The 20,056-nt window shown below is 46.5% G+C and overlaps 2 protein-coding genes across 2 annotated transcripts; one reads left to right on the top strand and one right to left on the bottom strand.

Annotated features, from left to right (window-relative positions):
* The first annotated feature begins 261 nt into the window (after positions 1–261).
* TMEM207 (transmembrane protein 207) lies at positions 262–4,229 on the top strand. Its single transcript, XM_075157640.1, has 5 exons — positions 262–336; positions 2,121–2,158; positions 2,557–2,601; positions 3,048–3,190; positions 4,081–4,229. The coding sequence occupies exons 1-5, from the start codon at positions 262–264 to the stop codon at positions 4,227–4,229; spliced, it is 450 nt and encodes a 149-aa protein (XP_075013741.1).
* Positions 4,230–12,218: 7,989 nt separating this feature from the next.
* CLDN16 (claudin 16) lies at positions 12,219–19,525 on the bottom strand. The gene is made up of 5 exons (XM_075157641.1): positions 19,412–19,525; positions 14,358–14,460; positions 13,933–14,097; positions 12,684–12,888; positions 12,219–12,342 (listed from the first exon to the last, which is right to left on the bottom strand). Exons 1-5 carry the CDS (start codon positions 19,523–19,525, stop codon positions 12,219–12,221), a joined length of 711 nt encoding a protein of 236 aa, XP_075013742.1.
* Positions 19,526–20,056: the final 531 nt, after the last annotated feature.

A 20,056-nucleotide genomic window follows, 5' to 3' on the forward strand; every position in this document is an offset into this window, starting at 1 on the left:
AACAGCTATGAAAATACCGAAACAAGTGCAAGGTGCTGACCTTAAACTAGTGTTCCTTTAACTTCTAGCAGCTGTTTGAATGTGTCCATGCAAACCCAAATTCGTTCCCTGGCTAGTGGTAATTTCTGAAGCGCAGGAAGCCATTGGGTAACGTGTTCTCTGGCTGAAGGCACAATGAGCAGAGAAGTTTTAAAAGCTCCAAATTACAGAGGGTAAAACACTGCTGCAAACAAAGCTCTTCCCACATTTTTCCTGCTAGTGATGCAGAGACCTGGAGCTTTGTGTTTTGCTTCATGGATCACAGGAACTGGAGTTCTGTGTTTAACCTTCTTCCAGGTAACCAAACCCTTCGCTGGGACCAGGCTGATTTTAGGGATTTTGTGGGGGGAAGATTTCAACTTTTATAGAATGTAGTCATCAGCCCTTTTTAATTTTTTGGGGAAGAATTTTTGAGGACCTGATGAATTTCGTGAGGATTTAACATTCGCAAGAATTCCAATTAATGGAGAGAAAACATCACTGCTTTAATCCTTTATTCTGTCTGTGGCTATTGAAATGGAAGAGCATGGGTCTTCAGCAGCACGGGTGGGTGTTTGGCTGCATTGATAGATTACTGCCTCAGAGCAGATGTACTTTGCTGCAGTTTAACTACGCTAAGGTAGCTCTGCCGAGGTAGTTTGAAGGATGATAGAAGAGAGTCCAGAGGTTGTCATTCAGCCATGAAGAATACTCAGGGTACACGTAATCACAGCAATCAGCTGTCTGGTTTTGACCTGTTATTCTAATACTCAGTTGAAGTGCAAAAACAAAATTAAAATATTCTGCACCAGGGTGCATGTGTGACATGGCAAATTAGCTCAGTTTTAAAAGGACATGTCTGGAAGAGTTGAAGCTTCTGTCTTTTTCTCTATTCCTCATTTGGGTTTCAACCGCTCGTGAAATTTCATAGATAATGTTTTATATGAAAGACTTGTTATACCTAAAGACCTCTGGTGAAACTAGGGACTGAAAGGCAGCGTGTGCACAGGATCAGACACATTATAGAGATTTGTGGGGTGATTTCTTGCTGTTTACAGTGCCAACAAAATTCTTATAAATAAGTCCTGTTAATTAGAGATGTAATATGAGATCTCTCAATTATACATATTTGATAGAAATCTCTAATACAGAACAGAGCTTTCCAGTATGACTCAAAGAAAGTCAGAAATCTCTACATGTTTTGGATATACGCAGAAGGAAATCCAAAGTAAAGTAATGATTTACAAATTACATTCTAATAGTTTTCTCCAAGAAATAAATCTAAATTCTTCCATCTTGCTCATTCTGCTTCCCAGTGTTATTGCAATTCTATACCTGATCTGAAGTTTTTTGTAGCAAATTTGGGCATTATAAGACACCTAACACGAGTCAGCCAAAAATTGTATTGAATTTGATTCAATCACACTGATGAACCACTCCGGTTACTTTTTGCCCAGATAATCTGAAACTGAGGCTAAGATCAACAAGGCTTGCAAAAATAAACTTCCTTGAGCGGAGAGTAGAAAATATACCTGAAAAACAAGTTTCAGGTTCACATATTTGCAATACCTGAAACCTGACTCTGGGAATGATAGACCACTACTATCTGAAAATAGGAAAATGCTGGGTAGAGCACATGTCTGGTCAAAACAGCTCCAATTTACAGCTACATTCACAATTAGCTACTGGAAAATGAGCTACCCAAGAACTTGGTCACGGGACATTTTCAGCAGACGTTTCTGAATAGCAAAGCCCAGTTCTGTAAACAGGTCTGACACCTGCTTGTGTCTCCCTGCTCTCATCCTTCCCTCTTCCACATCAAAAGAAATGACCTGGCTTTCATCTGCAAACTATTGAACTGATCGAGCTCACTGCGAGGTTATCCACTGGTTTCGATACGGGCGAGCTCAGACCAGAGACGCGCAGAGGCAAGAGCTCGGCCCTGCGGTCGCTAGGGAGGGGTCTGGTTTTCATCCCTGCAGGACCCAGCACCTGTATGGCTCTTCCTCTCCGACTTCCCGCTCTAAGATCAGTAACGATACTGGTAAATGATAAAAAACCAACACCTATCTGCCCTCTCTGATTGACACGTGTGTTTTCAGTTAGCAGACTCTGAGTCGGACTGTGAGCTTGGCGAGAGGTGAGTGTGGCTCTCCGTTTTCTCACCCGCGGCTGCTCCCACCCTGGGTTCTTTCGGGAATGCTGTGCTCCTGCCCGGCACACTGACACGGCAAAGGAACAAGGGCCGTTTAGTTTTTATTCCAAAAGAGGAAAGGGAGGCTGGCAACCCTTTGGGTTTTCAGCAAAAACGCTGGTGGCAAGAGCCAGTGTTCAAAGGCAAACCAGTTGCACGCTGCTTTGTATATCATCTGCATCTGCTCCCATCTACATAGAGAAACTTTTAATAGGGTTCATTTGATTGAGGTCTCAATCCTCTACTTACGGATGATGCTTTTCTTCGTGTTGGTAGACGTGGATTGGAGCCGGTGCAGTCCCCTCACGCTGGACTGAAAGTTCCTTTTATTTTTCCCTTGTTAGGTGCGTCGGGCAGAGCGATGAAAACTTTAGCAGCTGGTATGTGTGGTAAGTTTTAGATCTGTTTTAGAGGGAAAAACTGGCAAATAATATTCTTTGATGGATATAGAGAGAGAAAGGCATTAAGAGAGACTGATAGCTAGAGAGCATTGCTCCTGGGCTGTCCCTGTGTTCTGTCTTTACTGACTAATGGGAATCATTTATCCATATCCTCCTCACTGTACACTGACAACTGAGCTGGGCAAAACTGATGAATGATTTTGGGGAGAAATGTTTGAATTTCCAGCCAGCACTTGGCGCTGAGCACTCAGCACTGAGACATTGGTTTCTGGGGACTTTGATCATGTCCAGTACGCTGATGAGGAAACCACAACATTTAACGGCTATTTGCAAAAGATGTTAATGAATATGTTAATTTGAAGACACGCAGCCATCTGTCGGTGCTGCCCGCAGATGGTGATGGTACTGTTCCTCCCCTGCTGCCTCTGCCTCAGGTTCCTGATGTTGTTTTTCCTGGCCTTGCTCCTCTCCTGCGGGATCTGCTGTTGCCTGCAGTGCTGGCTGAAACGGCGGAGCTGCCTCCCCCACCGACGCACCCTGGCCGTCTTTGCGCTCAGCAGCTCGGATGTCTTTTGTGGTTAGTCCTCTCCCTACCCACTGCAAGGTCCCCGGTGGGCTCCTGTGTGGCCCATCTGTAGCCCAGTAAGAAGCAGCCAGGCTTGAGTGGGAGCCACGGACTGGAGGGCTTAAGCAAGCCACGTCCTCTTTTCCCCACCCGTACCTTCAGCTGAACTCAGCGCTCTCCCTGTGTCTGTGTGTCCCAAAGGTGCCCAATTGGGGCTTGGCCATAGTAACACTGGAGACGTGTGGGACCTTCTCCTTGGTGCCAGGGCACTCAGCTGTCTGACATACTCGGCCACGGGCACCGCATGGGGTCAGGCAGCCCTTTCCAACATGTGACCCGAATTTCTCACTCAGGCAAGACCGCACCGGTCTACTTGAGCCACCCCAGCAGGCAGCTCGACTGGCTGATACACACTGGGGTCTGTCAAAAAGTTGTCTTGGTGGGTGCTGTTCATCACAGTAGCCGCCCACAGCATTCCCCCAGGAGCACCCAAGCTTTTGAGGACTGGGCTGTAATGACTATGTGTAGCACCCAGCACTGAACTGGGGTATTGCCAGCAGCACCAGCAGGCTGGGCCAGACAATTCTTCTCCAAGAAGAATAAAGCTAGTTCTGTCATTAGAGCAAGACCTTCCCAGAGGAGGTATTGCCTGCTTTCTGGGTGGTCATAAACAGTGTCTCCACAGGGAGGACCCACCCTAAACCCACCCAAATTCCTCTGTTCTCACTTCTTGCATCTGGAATTTGTGGTGAGAGGCTTTGTGATGCCATGCTTCAAAAATTACATCTATGTCTTTCTTGTTTCCAAGTGGTTTGACAGCTCCTCCCAGGCTCACCCCTCTCATCCCCACACTCACTCTTCACGCCTATCTACTGTACGGTTATGGCTTTGCTTTTTTCCAGCAAGTGAAGTGCCTCAGTGCCCGTTCTCCGGATCTCCGAGCCCCTGCATGACTGCAGAGATGTCCTCTTCTCCTGCCCCACGGTTCAGCCTTGGGGGAACTGAGTTGCCTCCATCCTATGAGGATATTATGAAGGAAAACAAGCTCTAGATGCCACCTGTTGGCTTTCTGAGATTCCACTCGGTTCATCAGAGATCTTCCGTTATGCTACAGTAGTGTGAGATCAAATCAGCCCTTTCCACAGGTTGGCCGAGAGACTGAAAAGCAGCACATATTTCATCTGAACCTAAAAGGGGAGACAAAATGCAACAGAATAAATGCCAAAAGCATGTGTTGAATATGTCACAGGAGCTCAGCTTGACATTTTGATAGGGCTCTGGATTTTGAGAAGCTCCCTCAAAGGTCTGTCTGTATTCAGGTTTTCTGGCTCAGCCTCCAGATTTATCTCTCTAAGGCTGCTTGAGCTGGTGCAACCCCATGTGTTTTAGGACTGAATGTTGATAAATGACTTGATAGTTACTTCTCAAACTTGGGCTGCCTCCTTCACTCGGCACGGTGCCAAAAAACACCCTCTGGCAAAGTCATGTTGTTCTAATACATTGTAATGCAATCATGCCACTCTGCGATGAAGGATCGTTTGCCACATTTAAAATATTTAGCACAGCATATCAGATTTGTCTCGTGCAAAAGGCAGCAAATTTATGGCCAGGGAAGGAAAGCAAGAGATGGGGATTATGTGGGGAGTAGGCAGCAGCAGGAGCTGGCTACAGAACATGAAAAAAAGTGAGTTTGTTCATTTAAGCTGTTCTTAATTTCATGGTGACTGTTCCCAGCTATTCTTGCCCTAGCGTTGCAGACCTACAGGCTTTGAATGGCCCAGGACCCACATGGCAGTTCCCACAGACATGAATTATGGGGTTAGGTATTTGGTGCCTAGCTACAGAAATTTATTAGGATAAAGAATGCCATTTTCTTTGAGGTGACCACTGCAGACAGGATGGGAAGAGACTTCAAGAAGGCTGCCTTATACCCAAGCAGTATCAGCTCTACCTAAGCCATTCCTAGGAGGTATTAGCCTGCCTATTTCTCAAATTAGAGGAAAGATGCTGAATTTCCCTCTTAGCTGGATTCCAGATGAAAGCAAAGATTTCCTTTGTTTGCCATGGGCAGGTCACTGAAGGCTGGATTCAGCCCGCCTGACCTCTCTACCTCTGCTTTCTCAATGGCGAGGGCTGGGGGCTGCAATCAGACACCTCTTGGTGCAGAAGGTAAATGTCACACCTAGTGCCATGCACCACATGCCCGGGGAGCCATGAGCTCACAGACAAAGTGGGCAGCTGGATCCGTCTTAGGTATCCCAAAAAGTTAATGGAAACCCACAGCCTGTCTCGTGGAGCAGCTCTCCACCTGTAGAGTGGGGTTAGTACCAGTTCCCCTGCTCAGGAAGGAAACTGGGAAGATAAATGCACTAAAGGTTGTGAAGTGCTCACATATTCTCATAATGAGGCTATATAAATACCTTCACTAGATAAAGAATTATAGCATATTTTGAGAGACAAATTCTCTGCCAGCACCACTGCAAATTATCTCCATAAAATCTTATTTTAGAAGCAGCTTTAATGTTTGACTTTTGTATGAAAGGAAATAAATGTTACTGTAGCAAAATGAATGTTTGTGCCAGCAGGCTAAAATATTGCAGAATTTATTAATAAGGAAAATTAGCAAGTACAGACTCAGCCAGCGGAGAAGTCGAGCAATTCCTGAGTGTCCTTTCGCTGGCTGAACTTAGTAAGAATTGCAGGTAATCAGCACCTCTCAGGATCAGACCTTTTATATACATAACTGCTACCACTACTCAACCCCTTCAATTTATGCCCTGAAGCATGAGATTTGATTATGTTTGTCACTTCAGCTTGCATAGCCTGCTAGTGGGCATTAAATCAACCATCGCTTCCTTCCCACCTACACGCTGCATTTGCTTCAGTGACTCCTTCGTGGAAGTGAACTCCACAGGTTGTCTGCATTATAAGCTGCATAGAACATTACCATCTCCAGCTTCTTAATTGCTTGGCTCTAAATAAATTGCTGCTTTTAATTTCATTGAATGTCACCTTCTAATCAGATGGCTGGAGAGGCTAACAAGCAAGGACTGCTCTGGTTTCAATGCCTCCATCACTCTGCATCCCTATTTTACAAGGTCCAGTAAGCGGCACTCCTTACCGAGGCGGCAAATCCTTCCCCAGACACCCAACAGAGGGCAAGCGAGGCTTTCAGCAACGCGCCCAGGCGGCTGCTGCTCTTGCAGAAACATTCGTGGGAAACAGGTTTGTGTTTCTGTGCTACCAGGGTGCATTCAGCTTCATGTTTGGGGTGCTTTAATTATTCACAAAAGGAATAAAATTATTCCATCAAAATTGCCTCAGGTGGCTTATAGTAAAGAAAGCTACTGGCTGTCACAAAATTAAGCTCCAGCTGGACCCATCTGCAAAAAGGGTTTGTGTAGGGTTGCTTGAGGGGGGCATAAACTGACCTTGCTGCTGGCTTGGGGTGGGGAAGGAGAGTACCATGAGAGGGGCCTCAGTGGGCGCTGCCCTGGTCCTTGCCTTCCTGATCACTGAAATGGAGAAAAGGAAGGATTCCTTCCTTCTACAAATGTATTTGGGATGGTCCTACTGACCTACCGTTGCCTACGAAAGCTGCTTCTCCCAGCCTGCCCCCTTATTCTCAGGTACACCAGCAGAAGGGCAAGGTTTCTACAGACCTCTGTTCCCATTCTTACAAAAGCAGAGATTTTGCCTGGTATCTTACGCTTTTGTAAGCACTCAGCCCTTAACAAGGGCAGTTAATGCAGTTTGGTATAACGTTTCCAGAGCTATAAGGAAAGATGAGACATTTCTTTATAATTCATCACCTTAGAAACAGGGTCCACTTTGGAAAAGCACTTGTTCTGCTGTGAACCTCTGGCTGCCACTCATCCTCTGACTTATACTTCCTGCTGACTTTGAGAAGAAATGGCAAACTGCTCTAGAAAAACCCAGCAAACACTAGAAGGCAGATGTATTTGTGAAGGAACTTCTTGTCAGTAAGCCTTGAGAGGGGGAAACGGGAGCAGTGCAGAGGAGCTAATTGCTTGGTGACCATCTGGAAGCAAGAGGCGAAGGGAACGTGGTGAGGCGCATGGCTGGACTTTCACCTCCGCACATCAAGAGCTGAATAATAAAGTCATAAACTGGCTTTCAGGCAAAATAGAGCAAAACCAAAGGCAGCTGAGTCATAACAGGGGATCGGTCAGGGCTGCCAGGAGGGTGGCACACAAAAGATGGGGAAATAGTAGAAGTGCTCATTAATCTGTTTTTTATTGTCATCTGAAGACTCTGGATTATGGGCTAAAGGCTTTTGCGCAGGGAGGAAGAGGATGGGGCCGGGGACAGATGCTTGCTCTCTTCGGGTCACTAGATGGCACAATTCTGGCTCTTTCCTTTCTCGCTCAAAGGCATCTAACAGCAGGGACCCAAGAGCTACCCGGAGAAAATTGTTCTCCGCTCCCTGTAAGAGTGCTTGAACAGAGTATTTGGTCATTAATCGCTTGTCCGCAATATTTAACAGATGCAGAAGAGCAAACTGTGGGGGTCCAGCCCCAGCTGAGAGAAAAAAACTTGCTTTCTTGGTGGAATTTTACTTTTCTCTCCTGGAAAGTTTATAAATTGACTATAAGTAGATGTGTTTAAACTGAGGATAAAGTCTACAGCTGTCAAAGAGCCATTGCTGTAGGTGTGCACTGGGGTCTGGGGTCTGCAGCTACCGGCAAAGGTCTGGGCAGCCTCCAAAACCACACCCCAGCTTTCCAAGGGCTGGTCCTGTTTGTGCTGCTGCCTTTTGTGTGTCCTTGCAGGAGAGCAGTGATTTCCCTCACAGGAGTCAGAGCAGGTCACCTGGCAAAGCACCTTTCTGGGCAAAACTTGGACGTGGGTTAGAGAAACACGACGCTCAAAGGCAACTGCATTTATTATATCTTACTGGTGTTACAATATGTAAGGAAAACAGATTCTGAAGTAACATTCTTATCTACCGAAAATAATTGTTCAGATCTACTGAATTCACACCAAAATCACATTACAATGTGTGTGAAATCCATATTTTGGGAAATATTCATTCAGCTGCAGTAGGAGATAGTCTAGTTCACAAGGTCACAGTAAGAGCGAGTCCTAATTACAGCCGGAGTTATTAAGAGCCCTTATGAACAAGGCTGATCGAGGTAGTGAGAGGATGAAATATTGCATGCAGAGAAGGACGCCATTGCAGATGGCATTGTTTTATTATCTCTTTCACTTGAGTATATCAAAATGGGAAATCAATACCTATCTCTAAGGCATGAAATCAACTTAGCAAAGAGCTTACCTACAAGACTTTGCTGTTGTCCATAACCTGCAACCAGCCGGCTCCCTGGCAGACTGCACCGAGCTGTGTGCTGTCAGTGGAGAGGGCAATGGGGAGCCCCAGGTTCAAGGAGCCACCGCGGGGCAGATACAGCAGGGAGGAAACGTGGGAGTCCCTGACTCTGCCTATACCCTGGGAAACGAAGCAATGAGACTGAGATGCCCAAACATACAAAAATACTCCTTGGAAGTTAGTGAAAATCTGGAGAAGCCTAAAAGGCTGTTGGCATTGAAAGATTAAATGTTGGGCCTCAGCTAGAAATTGCAACTGAGCAAAGAGCCTTGGTAAGCCATCAATGGCCATCAGGAAGGCAAAGTCAGTCTATTGTCATTCCTAGCGAGCTGCTGCTGAATGGGATGTAGGTAGGTATTAATAAAATACCTTAATATCTGAACTCACGTGCAATGTCTTTAGCCTTAGGGACTGGTTGTGATTTTGAAAGAAAAAATAAGTCCTGTGTACTTTCTGGGAGGTTTCTTGCTAATGAATAAACCACCAAACTAAAATAGATCTGCATTGTGGCACGGTAATGAGCTAATGAGGAGTGAATACTGCAGACATGAAATCAGAGTCAGAACTAAATCAAACAGTGAATTAACAATTAAAAACAACTGATCAAAACATCAGATAGACTGTCAGCAGGATTTGAATAATGAAGCAATGCAGCATTGGACTGGTTGTTACAAAACATTAGCCCGGCAAACCTAAGGCTTGCTGTGACCCTTTCCTGGTCCTCTTGTGCAGGAGATAGATCCTCAAAAGCTATCGTAGAGCGTGGCTAGAACAGGAGCATGGTTAAAGAATTAACCCTTATTTCTACATAGATACTGAAGAAGAGAAAGCCTCACAAATGTTTATGCAACATTCTTTGTATACGTGTATATTTAAGGATGATGCACCCTGAGTTAAGGTAGTATTTGGGGTATGCTTGTACCTTATTTGTGTACCCCAGGAGGAGCACAGGGCTGGAGGGACTAATGAGACCAATCTGCTATATTGACCCCTGACCAGGTCATACAACTTTAATCCCAAAGTGTCTACTGAGCTGCTGCTTGGTGTGACCCATGCGTTGCAAGTCACAAAACACCTCCCACCACGTTAAAACAAGCTGAAGTCCGTTAGGACAAAGGCCCAGAAGTCTTCAACTACAGCTTACAGGAGAAAAAGAACAGGAGAAATCAATGGTCTGAGATCTGCAATTACACCCGCCTTAGCAGGCGATCCCAGACTATTTCTCCTCTGCTAAACAAGAAATAAATCCTCCCAGCAAGAGATAATCTTCATGCCTCAGAAAGAGCTGTAGAAAACAGCAACAAGAGGCTGGCAGGTGTCCCTGAGTGTTAATGGCGAGGGCTAATGGTGGGGGCTATGGCTGCATAGTCTGGAAAGGATTTGATTCAGGATTTTGGTCCTGAATGGTGATGATGTCTGCTCAGTACCTCCTCCCGAGGAGCGTCTCTGTGCTGGGTGAACCGGGCTGGAGCATCCCGGGACGTCGGGGCATCTCTCCTCCCTCAGGGGGGCTGAGGCAGCGTTGGCCTCCCTGGACCTCCTGAGGGACGCAGGCATTGGAGCAGTGGCAGAACACAGCTCTGCCTCTGCAGCAGGTTTGCCCTCCCTCTCCTTCCCGGCGTGTCCCTGCAGGAGCAGGGGAACAGAGGCACAGCCCAGGAACCAGATCCACAAACGTCCCCAGAGCTTCCCTCCCCCGGCACGGCGTACCAGCTCCAGCTCTTCCACCCCGAAAGCCCCACAGCAAATACATGTTTCTGACGTGATTGTGAAAAAGTTTTTTTTAAAAAAAGAAAAAAGCTCTAGATGTGGCCTTGCCTCTCCAGTTTCCTGCAATAACAGGCAGAAATTCCTATCACCTCCAGATCTCTTTGTGCATTCTTGGTATAATCCGTGAATTCATCACATAGCTCATAACTCTGGTACTCCTCGTCTCTCAGGACTTTGTAAAAAAGCCTCCGTCACTTCTCCTACTGTGTTTACATCTGTTCACTATAGCTCATCTGTTGGCAATAAGTTGCTTTCAGTTTGGCTAACATAAGCGTCTGCCAACCAAAGCAGCATAAACTCTGCAGGCACGAAGCCTCCCTTGCCTGGGCAGCAGTGCTGCCACGAGGGCTCTTGCTGAGATGGTTGCATTATGGTCTGAGCCTTTTAGAGGTGCTTGAGCCCGTAGCAAAGCCATATGGACCTGCTGTTGTCCCGTCTGTCCCAGGGCCTGAGTGTTATTTGATTAGGAGCCATGTCAGGACTGGGTTATGTTTTACCATTGCTGGTCAGTTCTGTGCTGCAGCACAAGATGCTGCTTCCAGGATAATCCGTGAGAGGACTCAGCCCCTCATCTTCCATTGTAGGGGCTATCAGAGGTGCTCTTTGGGACATAGCCCACTCCATCCACAGCCATTCCATCTCCCTCTAGCTCTCATAACATAAGGCTTCATTCCATATTGCCTGGGGGGGAAGGGAGTTTCTCCATCCAGTCTCCCCGCCAAGCAGTCAGTGGAGGAAGCCGCAGTACCTACGGCTGTGCACACTCTCCTGAGACCCCACTGTTGTTTCTCCACTCCCCCTGTATATCTCTGTGCTGAGAGCCTTTTTTTAACCCCTGGTGCCTATGACCATGACCGTATGATGTAGTGCCCATGGTAGAAAGGACTGGGCAGTTCCTCCCAAGCCTAAGAAAACTGTGTCTCAGCTTCTCTTTTCTTCAAAGGCATGGAAGGGCTGTCAGCACTTTTGCATCCATCCTTAGCGAATGTGTTAAACCACGCTGAGTTTTTTCACCAACCCTAGTGAAGACATGGCCTATGGCAGCCTGGATTGCAGCAGGATACAGCAGTCCTGAACTAGATTTAAGTATCTTTTGATAGAAAGGGACAATGACTTTTACTATCATTTATCCTAGTTTCTAGCTGGTATAGACATGTTGTCATGCACAAGGTCAGATCTTGGATCTTCACTCTCTTTGTCTTTGTCCAGGCAAAATTTTTACTAAGCAGAAAGAAGCTGGCAATTTCCAGATCTCGTGGGTCTAGAGCATCTGTAATGTACATTTTAACACTTACTGAGAAGGACTGTATTTTGCAGGGAAGAATGCAGCTGGATTTGCAGTGTTTCCTCAGTGCAGAGGTTCATGGGCCAAAGAGAGGGCCAGGCATTTAACACAGCTCTTTATCTTCTGCTGAACTCTCCAGCTGCCTTTAAGAGGAGCAGACCCCCATGCTGGGTGCACAGGGTCCAGATGTTGGCCAGACGATCAGTCCTTCTCTTCGCCTGTATTTTCTGTTTCGTACATTCTGTCGACACATTACCAAACACGGAACAGATCCATCCTACAGTTTGGAGATCTACGTGTGGAACACTGGTATCTGATCCAGGAGTGGCTGATTTATCTCACTTGTACCGATATTGTTGAGCCAAATGCTGAAAGAGTTTGTGTTGGTTATTTCAGTCCGTGCTTATGCAAGTGGCCTCAGCACTCAAGACAACAGGATTCCCTAAAGCAAGATCTTCTCAGAGATTACTTTCTTGAGGAAGGTTTTTTTGAAGCTCTCATAATGCAAACATTGTAGCATACAGTACATCCTTGAAATTTAACTTTGCGTCTGTATCACAACCACAGGAGCTTGGGCCTCTGTGCAATCCACTACAAATAAAAGTAGAGCTCCTTCTGGAGCGCTTACCTCCTCCTCACACTCTTGTGTCCACTGCATACATTTTGGCAGTGGCTGTTTGCGAGGATGGCAAATGCACGTTTGTTACGATTGTCCCAGCTGAGGAATAGCCTTTCCTCAAGGAGTAAGCAGAGTGGAGTCTTCCAGAGCTGGTCTCTGTGAGGCACAGGGAGAGAAACAGGATCTGCTAATGAGTGCTTGGTGACTTTCAGCTGCAAAGCCTCGAAATGCAAAGCAGCACTCCAACATATGACATAATACCACATTTTATGTCATACTTACACCTCAGCTTCCACCTGAAGACCTTGACGTGCTTTCTAGAGCTGCTGAAATAACACTATTCCCATTTTACAGCTGAAGATACTGCTACTGGGGATGAGCAACCATCCTGAAGGATGTCCCTGAAGGACTTTGCCCACCCTGTGTGCCTGTAGCACACCCCGAGCGATAACTCTATCTCTGAATTGTGTTTCAGCCTTGCCGCGGTTCCTCACCTCTGAAAAGATACATGCAGCAGGTGAGCAGGGCCCCGGATAAGAAACAGCCAAGTGACCCCGCCATGCCGAGCCAGCACGACCAGCCAAACTTGTACTGGATGCCCAAAAACACGTTGTGGAAGACCAGAGAGGAGCGCTCCACGTAGACATCAACGGCGTACCACACCGAGCCGGTAATGCCTGGGAGACCTGCAGGACAGGAGGGAGGTGCCGCACAGAGCTCCCAGGTGGACCATGAGGAGATCACAAACATAAAATCTGGAGGTATAGCCTGCTGGGTCAGACTTTAGGATGGGAAGACCTCCCTCGGACAGCAGGTTTTGGCCCCTGTTCAGTCTCAGCCCAGTCACCCTGGCAGATTCACCCTGGCTCCTGCTGATACCAGGAGTGCTGAGGCAGCACTCAGGTTTCTGCAGTAAAAGGCAGAAAGCTCCTCCCTTCTCAGCTTGTTTATCAACTTCTTGTAAAGTTGCTTCAAGAATTTAATTTTCTAATCTGTTTTGACTTTCAGAACTTTGACAGTGTTTTTTAGACAAACTTTGGGAGGTGAATGGAGGATGTTTAAAAGAACCTCTCAAAGTGTTTTACATGTGCTCCCCGTGGCTGGGTTGAGTTATATGTTAAATCTGCTTGCACTGAAACAGAGGGAGACGCTCGCTATTGGCATAAAGTCAAAGGAAATTACTTGGTACCTAGTTGGCTGTCTATTTATTTTTGTATTTAAAATTCTCCCACTGGCTGTAACAGCAAAGCACCTCAGTCAGTCAGGAATTTATAACCTAGGAGGGACAGATGTGTTATTATCCTTTTATTAGAGATCGGCTGCAGAGATTTCAGGCTAAGTGACTTGCCCAAGGTCACACAATCTGTGGCAGAGCCAGGAACCGAACCAGGATGCCGGGACTTTCTAGTCCTTCAGCAATTAGGTCTCTCTGCCTTATCAACAACACTGACTTCTCCACAGTAAAACAGCAGTAAATGGAAGTCTGTCAACTCAGAGCCAAGTCACCTGGTCAATGTATGAAATGAAAGCAGATGAACTCAACTATGTGCTGTTAGGGGCGGGCAGTGAACAGGGGAAGCTATATTGCACAGATAAAGCAAATAAACATCCTTCCCTCATGTTTACTCTCTAGAAAATCACCAACTCCTCTCTCCAAAATAAGAGAAGGCTTTCAAGATGTGCCCTTGCTAAAGGGTGTTCTGCAGGGTGGAGGCACAGCAGACGAATACCTGCAATGAGCAATGTAACTCCAGACACCAGGCAGATGCGCAGCTTGATGAGCGGCTCATCGGGAAGGAATTTCACGCAGTCCAGTCCCAGGACGAGGAAGAGAAATCCAAATCCTGCCAGGATATCTGCTGTGATCATCATGGCTCGGGTCAGCACCAACTTCACTGCAGGACAAAAGCAGATCTTTCTAGTGCACAAGGAATGGAAATGCGGGTGGGTAATGGGATCAGATCCTGCAGGAACATTTTTTTCTGGGGTGAAGCTTTCTCCAGCTTCCCCTGGGAGTAATACCTCACTGAGAAAAGAAACATGGCTCTAATATGTATGTGCTCCAAATTATCTGTCATTGAGTAGAACAGATGCTCTTTTTGTCTACACTCAGGAGTTCCCACCACTTGTAGAAACATCTTTGACTTTTACATACCGGGGTGCTCGGCGAAGATGGAGTCGTACTCATCGCAAGTTTGGATCCCGTCAAAAACATTTGTGACACATTCCCACCACAGGCCACGGCACTTTGTACTCACCTGTGGGTTGAGAAAAGGAAAAAAGACCATAAGTTAATATATTCACCGACACAGCGTATGGTCAGTTAGGCCCTTCAACAGAAATCCTGGTCCAGCTCTATCAATGGTAAACCTGAGCTGTTTAGCTTGAAGAAAAAAAGCGGCAGGATGGAGAAAAAGGACAATGTTTTCTGTGTCCCTGCTAATGGCTATAAATTAGAGCAAAAGAAATTCAGACTAAACATTAGGAAAAAAACCCTTCCTATTTTTAAGGATAAAAATTCTGAAGGAAATTTCTGCCAGGAGCTGGGGGGTGGCTGATGCGAGATATCTAAGAGCGGGTTTGATCACTTGTTACCAAATGCTCCATAGCTGGGCAGGGCTATGGACCAGATGACCTGAGACTTTGCTGTCCATGCTCCCCTTACACCATCCTCCTGCCAAGAAGGCTGAGGAGGAAGGAGCGGCTCAGAGGGGAGTGCGACTGGTGGGGCAGGAGTTGCACCAGCAGCTGGGCGCCCGCAACGGGAGGTGGCCGTGGCGGGGTGAAGGAGTGCTTTGCTGCAGAGCGGAGGTGTGGATGTGAGCCCCTCTCCAGACATGCGTGGAGGGCTGCCCACAAATGACTCAGTTGTAAACACTCGCTGGGAAATGAGAGGCAGCCAGCGCTGATCCTGGCCCTGGGGCTCCCAGTATGCTGCCGGCTATGGGACCACGCGTGCCCGAGCCACACTCATCGCTGAGACATGAAGACTCGGCAGACATTGCAGTAGCATCATAGCTAATTGTCTCCGCTGTCCTGAAGCCGTAGATACCATTCCCAGCCCAGCCTTCCATAAATCAGTTTAATATGGGAGGTATTTTCATTACCAATGCAAATATGGCAACAAGCAGCTCTAACACATTCCTGGAATTGCTCATACAAGGAGCAGAGTGAATGTCGGTGCAGCTTTGGACTCCAGCCTGCCCCGCTGCTGCCAGCGACACCCGCTGCAGGTAATGGAAGGAGAAACTCTCCCGAGGAATGGGTTTCACACAGATGAAGGGGACCAGGCTTGTTTGGATGATGCAACAAATTAATTTTTCTTGGACTGTGTAAATCACAAAGCAGATAATAACATATCTCAGCCACTTAATAAAGTCTCATTCAGGATGTATTGAAGCCTGTAGCCAGCCACAATGTTTTCTCCACAATATAATGTTCGAGCCAAACTGTACACATTCTCTGTGACAGTGCGCTGTGGATTAAAGGTGAGTAAAAATGACTCGCTACTTCAGACTGGCAAAAAAGATACTATTTATGTTTGAATGAAAACAATCTACCAGTTTTGTTTTGTGAAGATGAAAACTACTTACAATTTCTCAGAATTTTGGGGCAGGTTTAATGAAAAATACCACAAAAAAATAAGAAGTAATGCTGGAAAAACCTGGTTTCATTGATTCTGTGTTTTTCAAGAGAACAGTGTCATGTAAAACACTTTGCCATGTTTATATCAGACATAAGTTTTTACCATGACCCTCTTAACCCAGCTACAACTCCTCTTTTGTCTTAACTCACCACCATTCAGGCTGTGCTTGAAATTAGCATATTTTTATTAAATTACATTTTGTTCCACTTGTGTTTATAGCATTTCATGTTCCTCCCAAACCACCGTAGGCTCATTCATACTACTCTGTATTCAGCTAATACTCGGAGTTGCTTCCTCACTTGCTCGCATTAGAATTGTTTTTTAAATCTTACAAGCAGCATCTTCATCTAAATTATTTATAAAGAGACTAACAGGATTCCAGGCTTCGTTAGCCTCCAAGCAAAACAGAGGTCTTAAGGTGCAACATTTGTGATCATGTCTAGCTTGTGAAACAATCGCTTCCTAGACTAGAAAAAACTTGATAAATGTTTTGTGTGTCTTGGGATGTTTCAGTTGTCACCTACTCCTGCTAGCGCTGAACATGAGCAAAACCAGGGATCAGCCGATCTCTATGCAGCACGTGCAAGCCAGGGCTAAATGTCTCATTGCCTGTGCAGGAGTGACGGGAACAGATGTCGCGGAGGGGACCTGTGGCTGGCCTGAGCCACTGCTGAACTATTCTGGTTTCTGTTATCTGCCTCTTAACCTCCTTGGCCATCCCTTGCTCCCCTCTGCTTTGTGCACCGTTTGTCCTTCTGGTTGTTAATCTGCTCCCAAACCACCCTTAGGCATCTGCCGTTGTGCAGACAGCACAGACCCTCAGGCACACAGCAACTGGCTGCTGTAAACGGGAGAGGGGTCAGGTCTGGCGGGGGCATCGTGTGGGCATGGTGGGGTGGGGTGAGAAGCAGAAAAGGCCTTGACTCTGTGTAAGCACTGCTCAGCAATAACTAAAACATCCCTGTATTATCAACACTGTTTCCTGCACAATTCCAAAACATAGCCCCATACTAGCTACTATGAAGAAAATTAACTCTACCCCAGCCAAAACTAGCACAAGGGGGCATGGATTTCTCCATCCCATAGCCGGACCCTTGCACCATGTTGGTAGCACTAATTCCCCATCACCTCTTTCCCCCCATAGCAAATCTGCTCCAGCTTCTCTGGGCCCAGCCAAGGACTCCCCCAGGAGCTAAGCATCACAGTCAAACTCCTCATTTCCCACTTTGATTACGAAACACATATTGCCACGACCTGCTTTCCCTAACACAAGTATGCATGTAAAACATAAATTGCATAATGGCTGTAATATATATAATTATATCCTATGCATAATGTATAATTAATATTAAAATAATTCTAATACAAAAAAATGACAGAACAAGCACACGCTTCCCCTTCTGGGGAAAGCGCAGAAGACAAACATGTGAGCGATATTAGTCAGAGTGTTTTACCGCACTGTAAAAAGGTGCCAACATACAATGATTACAAGCCCAACATGAGAGTAAAACAGGCAGCATTTAACAGTAGTGGTAATATTTTTAATCCGCCTGCAACAGGGAGGGACTGTGGACACAATACTGTGCTTGTTGGGAAGCAGATTACGGCTTTTTCCAGCACAAACTACTGCAAAAATTCACCCAGGCTTGTCTTGATGCTCAGACGGAGTGCACCAGCTCAAACCACTTTCTGTGTTGCCGCGACCTGTTTTTTTCTGAAAGGGAGGCGTGGGGCTGTGAGAGCCGAGCGCTGGCCGGGGCCCCCCGGCCCCTCCGGAGGCGGCTGTCCCGGCGCTCCCTGGCCTCTTCCTCCTGGGCTGCTCCTCTCCAACGGGACCACAGCGAGGGCTTCCTCCTGCCCAGCTGCTGGGGGCCAGGGTCAAAGCCAGGCTACTTTCTGTGCTGGATGATGGAGTTCCTTTCTCCTGAAATCAAAAGTTGCCCGAATGACCCTTTTTCCAGCTGAAAACAGGAGTCATTGCGGACTCCACGCCTTTCTGGCCATGGGCAATTTACCTGCATTCCCGTATTTAGAGAGGCAGTAAGTCATTAGGGCCATTAAGGAGATCAGACGGTCAGGTATTAAGGCTGGGGGCGTTTTTCTCCATTATTTAGTATTCACACTCAGAGCAGGAATGTGAGCGTAGTGGCTGCTAATAGCCAAACTGGGTGTTAATGGAGCACTTAGTGACAGCGCAGGTGCCTTTGTGCCAAGAAGACAAGGTTACCCAGCCTCAGGGTAATGGGCTGGTTCTTTCCTGGACTCGTTTTACTTAGGAGCTGGGTTTCCCTCTTCTGATTTTCTTAGAAATGATGCCACAATTTGGGATCCATTTGGCTTTTCTGAGTATAATGATATCTTCAGCTGACTCCAGGCAATTCACAGCTTTCTGAAATGAATCTAAAATATCTCCTCAATTACGATGACAAATGAAGAGTGATATTCCAGCCAGCGTAAGCGGCTGCACACTGTTTTCCCTGCAAAGAGCCTCACTGAGCAGCCACACTGACCATCAGCAACCTCACAGCACTGGATCTATGACCATCTCAGCATCTACAACCACCTTCCAGGGTGGCAGACAGATTGTTGGGATTTCACGTGGCATAGAGAAAAAAGGTATTTTTCTTGTAATCACTTTTAGCCTTCTTTCTTCAGATAATTCATCACTTGATGTGATGCAGCTAAATGTTGCATTGCAATCATTGCGTGCAGAGGAGCTTTTCTGATTTCCTATGCTGGATAGCAAGTAGAAAGTTTCCTCCTGATATATTGAGCAAAACTCTCTGTCTTGGAAGGTGTTCCACCTTCACTGCATAAAGCATCCATTTTATCAGAGAGCAGATTCCCACACTGTGGACCTGCAGCCTTTAAATATACAGAAAGTGCTGGCTGACTGCTCTGGGAAGAAAAATACAAACTTGCAGTACCGAGTGCTGGAGAAATGGTGACAGTTTGGGGTCTGGAGTCTCTGGGGCGCAGCTTGCACCTATGTGGCATTCTGCTCCCTTGTTGTTTGCAGTTTATTTTTGCCAATACTTTTCTCTAACATGAGAGTGCTAATGTCTTCACAAGTTCAAAAAGATATTTTTGAGTGCTGAATCTGACGCCAGTCCCTATGCTCCCCATAAATTTCTGCTAACCCTATAGCTCAATGGCTGTTAAGCAAAAGACTTGAAAAGCACAGGTGTACATGCTGGACCTTTCCACCAAGAAGTCTGACCTACAGAATTAGAAACATCTCCAAAATATCCATGCAGACCGGAGGTGTAGGATAACGGTACTAAAGTTCATGCACATTTAAACCTAGAGCCTGTAGACCTTTCCTGAACTTACTAAGTGAGAGCAGAGTCTGGATAATAAAGTCTGGCAGAGATGATTACACAAAATATCACTTTTCCCCTGCTCTTGGCAGAGTCATTCATTTCATTTTCATTCATTTTCATCCACTTTCATCCAGCACAACAGGGAAAAAGTACATAAGAGTGGAGCAATGATGCCAGGAACCAAACTCTTTCTAGGACACATTTGTTTTGGTGATCAGGCTCTCCTCATCCCGATCTTACCTCCAGGGAATCATCAGCATTCACCATCCAGCAGTCTGTCCAGGTAGATGCTATCAAAAACCCAGTAGAGAAAAAAGCAAAAAAACAGCCCACATACTGGAGGAAAAACCTCATGCTAGCAGGTACTGAGCACATCCAAGGAGGTGAGAAAAACAGTGCCCAGCCCTTGTTCTTAAAGCTGGGGTAGAGGCAGAGCCTCAGTGTCCCAGGTCACCACCACCCTCTTCCTGTGGCCATGTGCAGCAGAAACTTCTCACTTCTGCAGATGCCATCCGTTAGTGATGGCCGCAGGAGCAACGCTCACCTGCAACGGGGACGGGAGGAGAGTGAGCATGCCCACGGGAGCTGCTGCAGCCAATCCGCCCTGCACAGTTAAAGCTCTTGTCATGCCTGGCTGAAGAGAAATGGGGTTGTGCAGAAGCGGCATGCAGGTAACTGGAGTCCTGGACTTGCAAGGAAAACAGATAACATTGCAGGTTTTGGCAAAGTAGGAATAAAAAAAGAATCAAAACTTGTTCTTCAGGGCAGAAGTTTTGAGCACTGCTAAGGGACATTGCTCTCGTGCACACACATGTTTATTCCTGTACATTGGTTCATGCCTTAGCAGTGAGCAACTATAGTGTCTTGGTGCAGATCCCAGGCGCT

The sequence above is a fragment of the Calonectris borealis genome, chromosome 9 (genome assembly GCF_964195595.1).
Source record: "Calonectris borealis chromosome 9, bCalBor7.hap1.2, whole genome shotgun sequence".
NCBI classification, from domain to species: Eukaryota; Metazoa; Chordata; class Aves; order Procellariiformes; family Procellariidae; genus Calonectris; species Calonectris borealis.

Excerpts from the sequence above, each read along its gene's own strand:
- TMEM207 (XM_075157640.1), top strand. The coding sequence starts at position 262 with ATGCAGAGACCTGGAGCTTTGTGTTTTGCTTCATGGATCACAGGAACT. Across the intron at positions 2,159-2,556 it reads GACTGTGAGCTTGGCGAGAG|GTGCGTCGGGCAGAGCGATG; the intron begins GTGAGTGTGGCT and ends TTCCCTTGTTAG. Across the intron at positions 2,602-3,047 it reads TTTAGCAGCTGGTATGTGTG|GTTCCTGATGTTGTTTTTCC; the intron begins GTAAGTTTTAGA and ends CCTCTGCCTCAG.
- CLDN16 (XM_075157641.1), bottom strand. The coding sequence starts at position 19,525 with ATGAGGTTTTTCCTCCAGTATGTGGGCTGTTTTTTTGCTTTTTTCTCT. Across the intron at positions 14,461-19,411 it reads ATGCTGATGATTCCCTGGAG|GTGAGTACAAAGTGCCGTGG; the intron begins GTAAGATCGGGA and ends CTCAACCCACAG. Across the intron at positions 12,343-12,683 it reads TTCAGAGGTGAGGAACCGCG|ACTCCACTCTGCTTACTCCT; the intron begins GCAAGGCTGAAA and ends CAGCTCTGGAAG.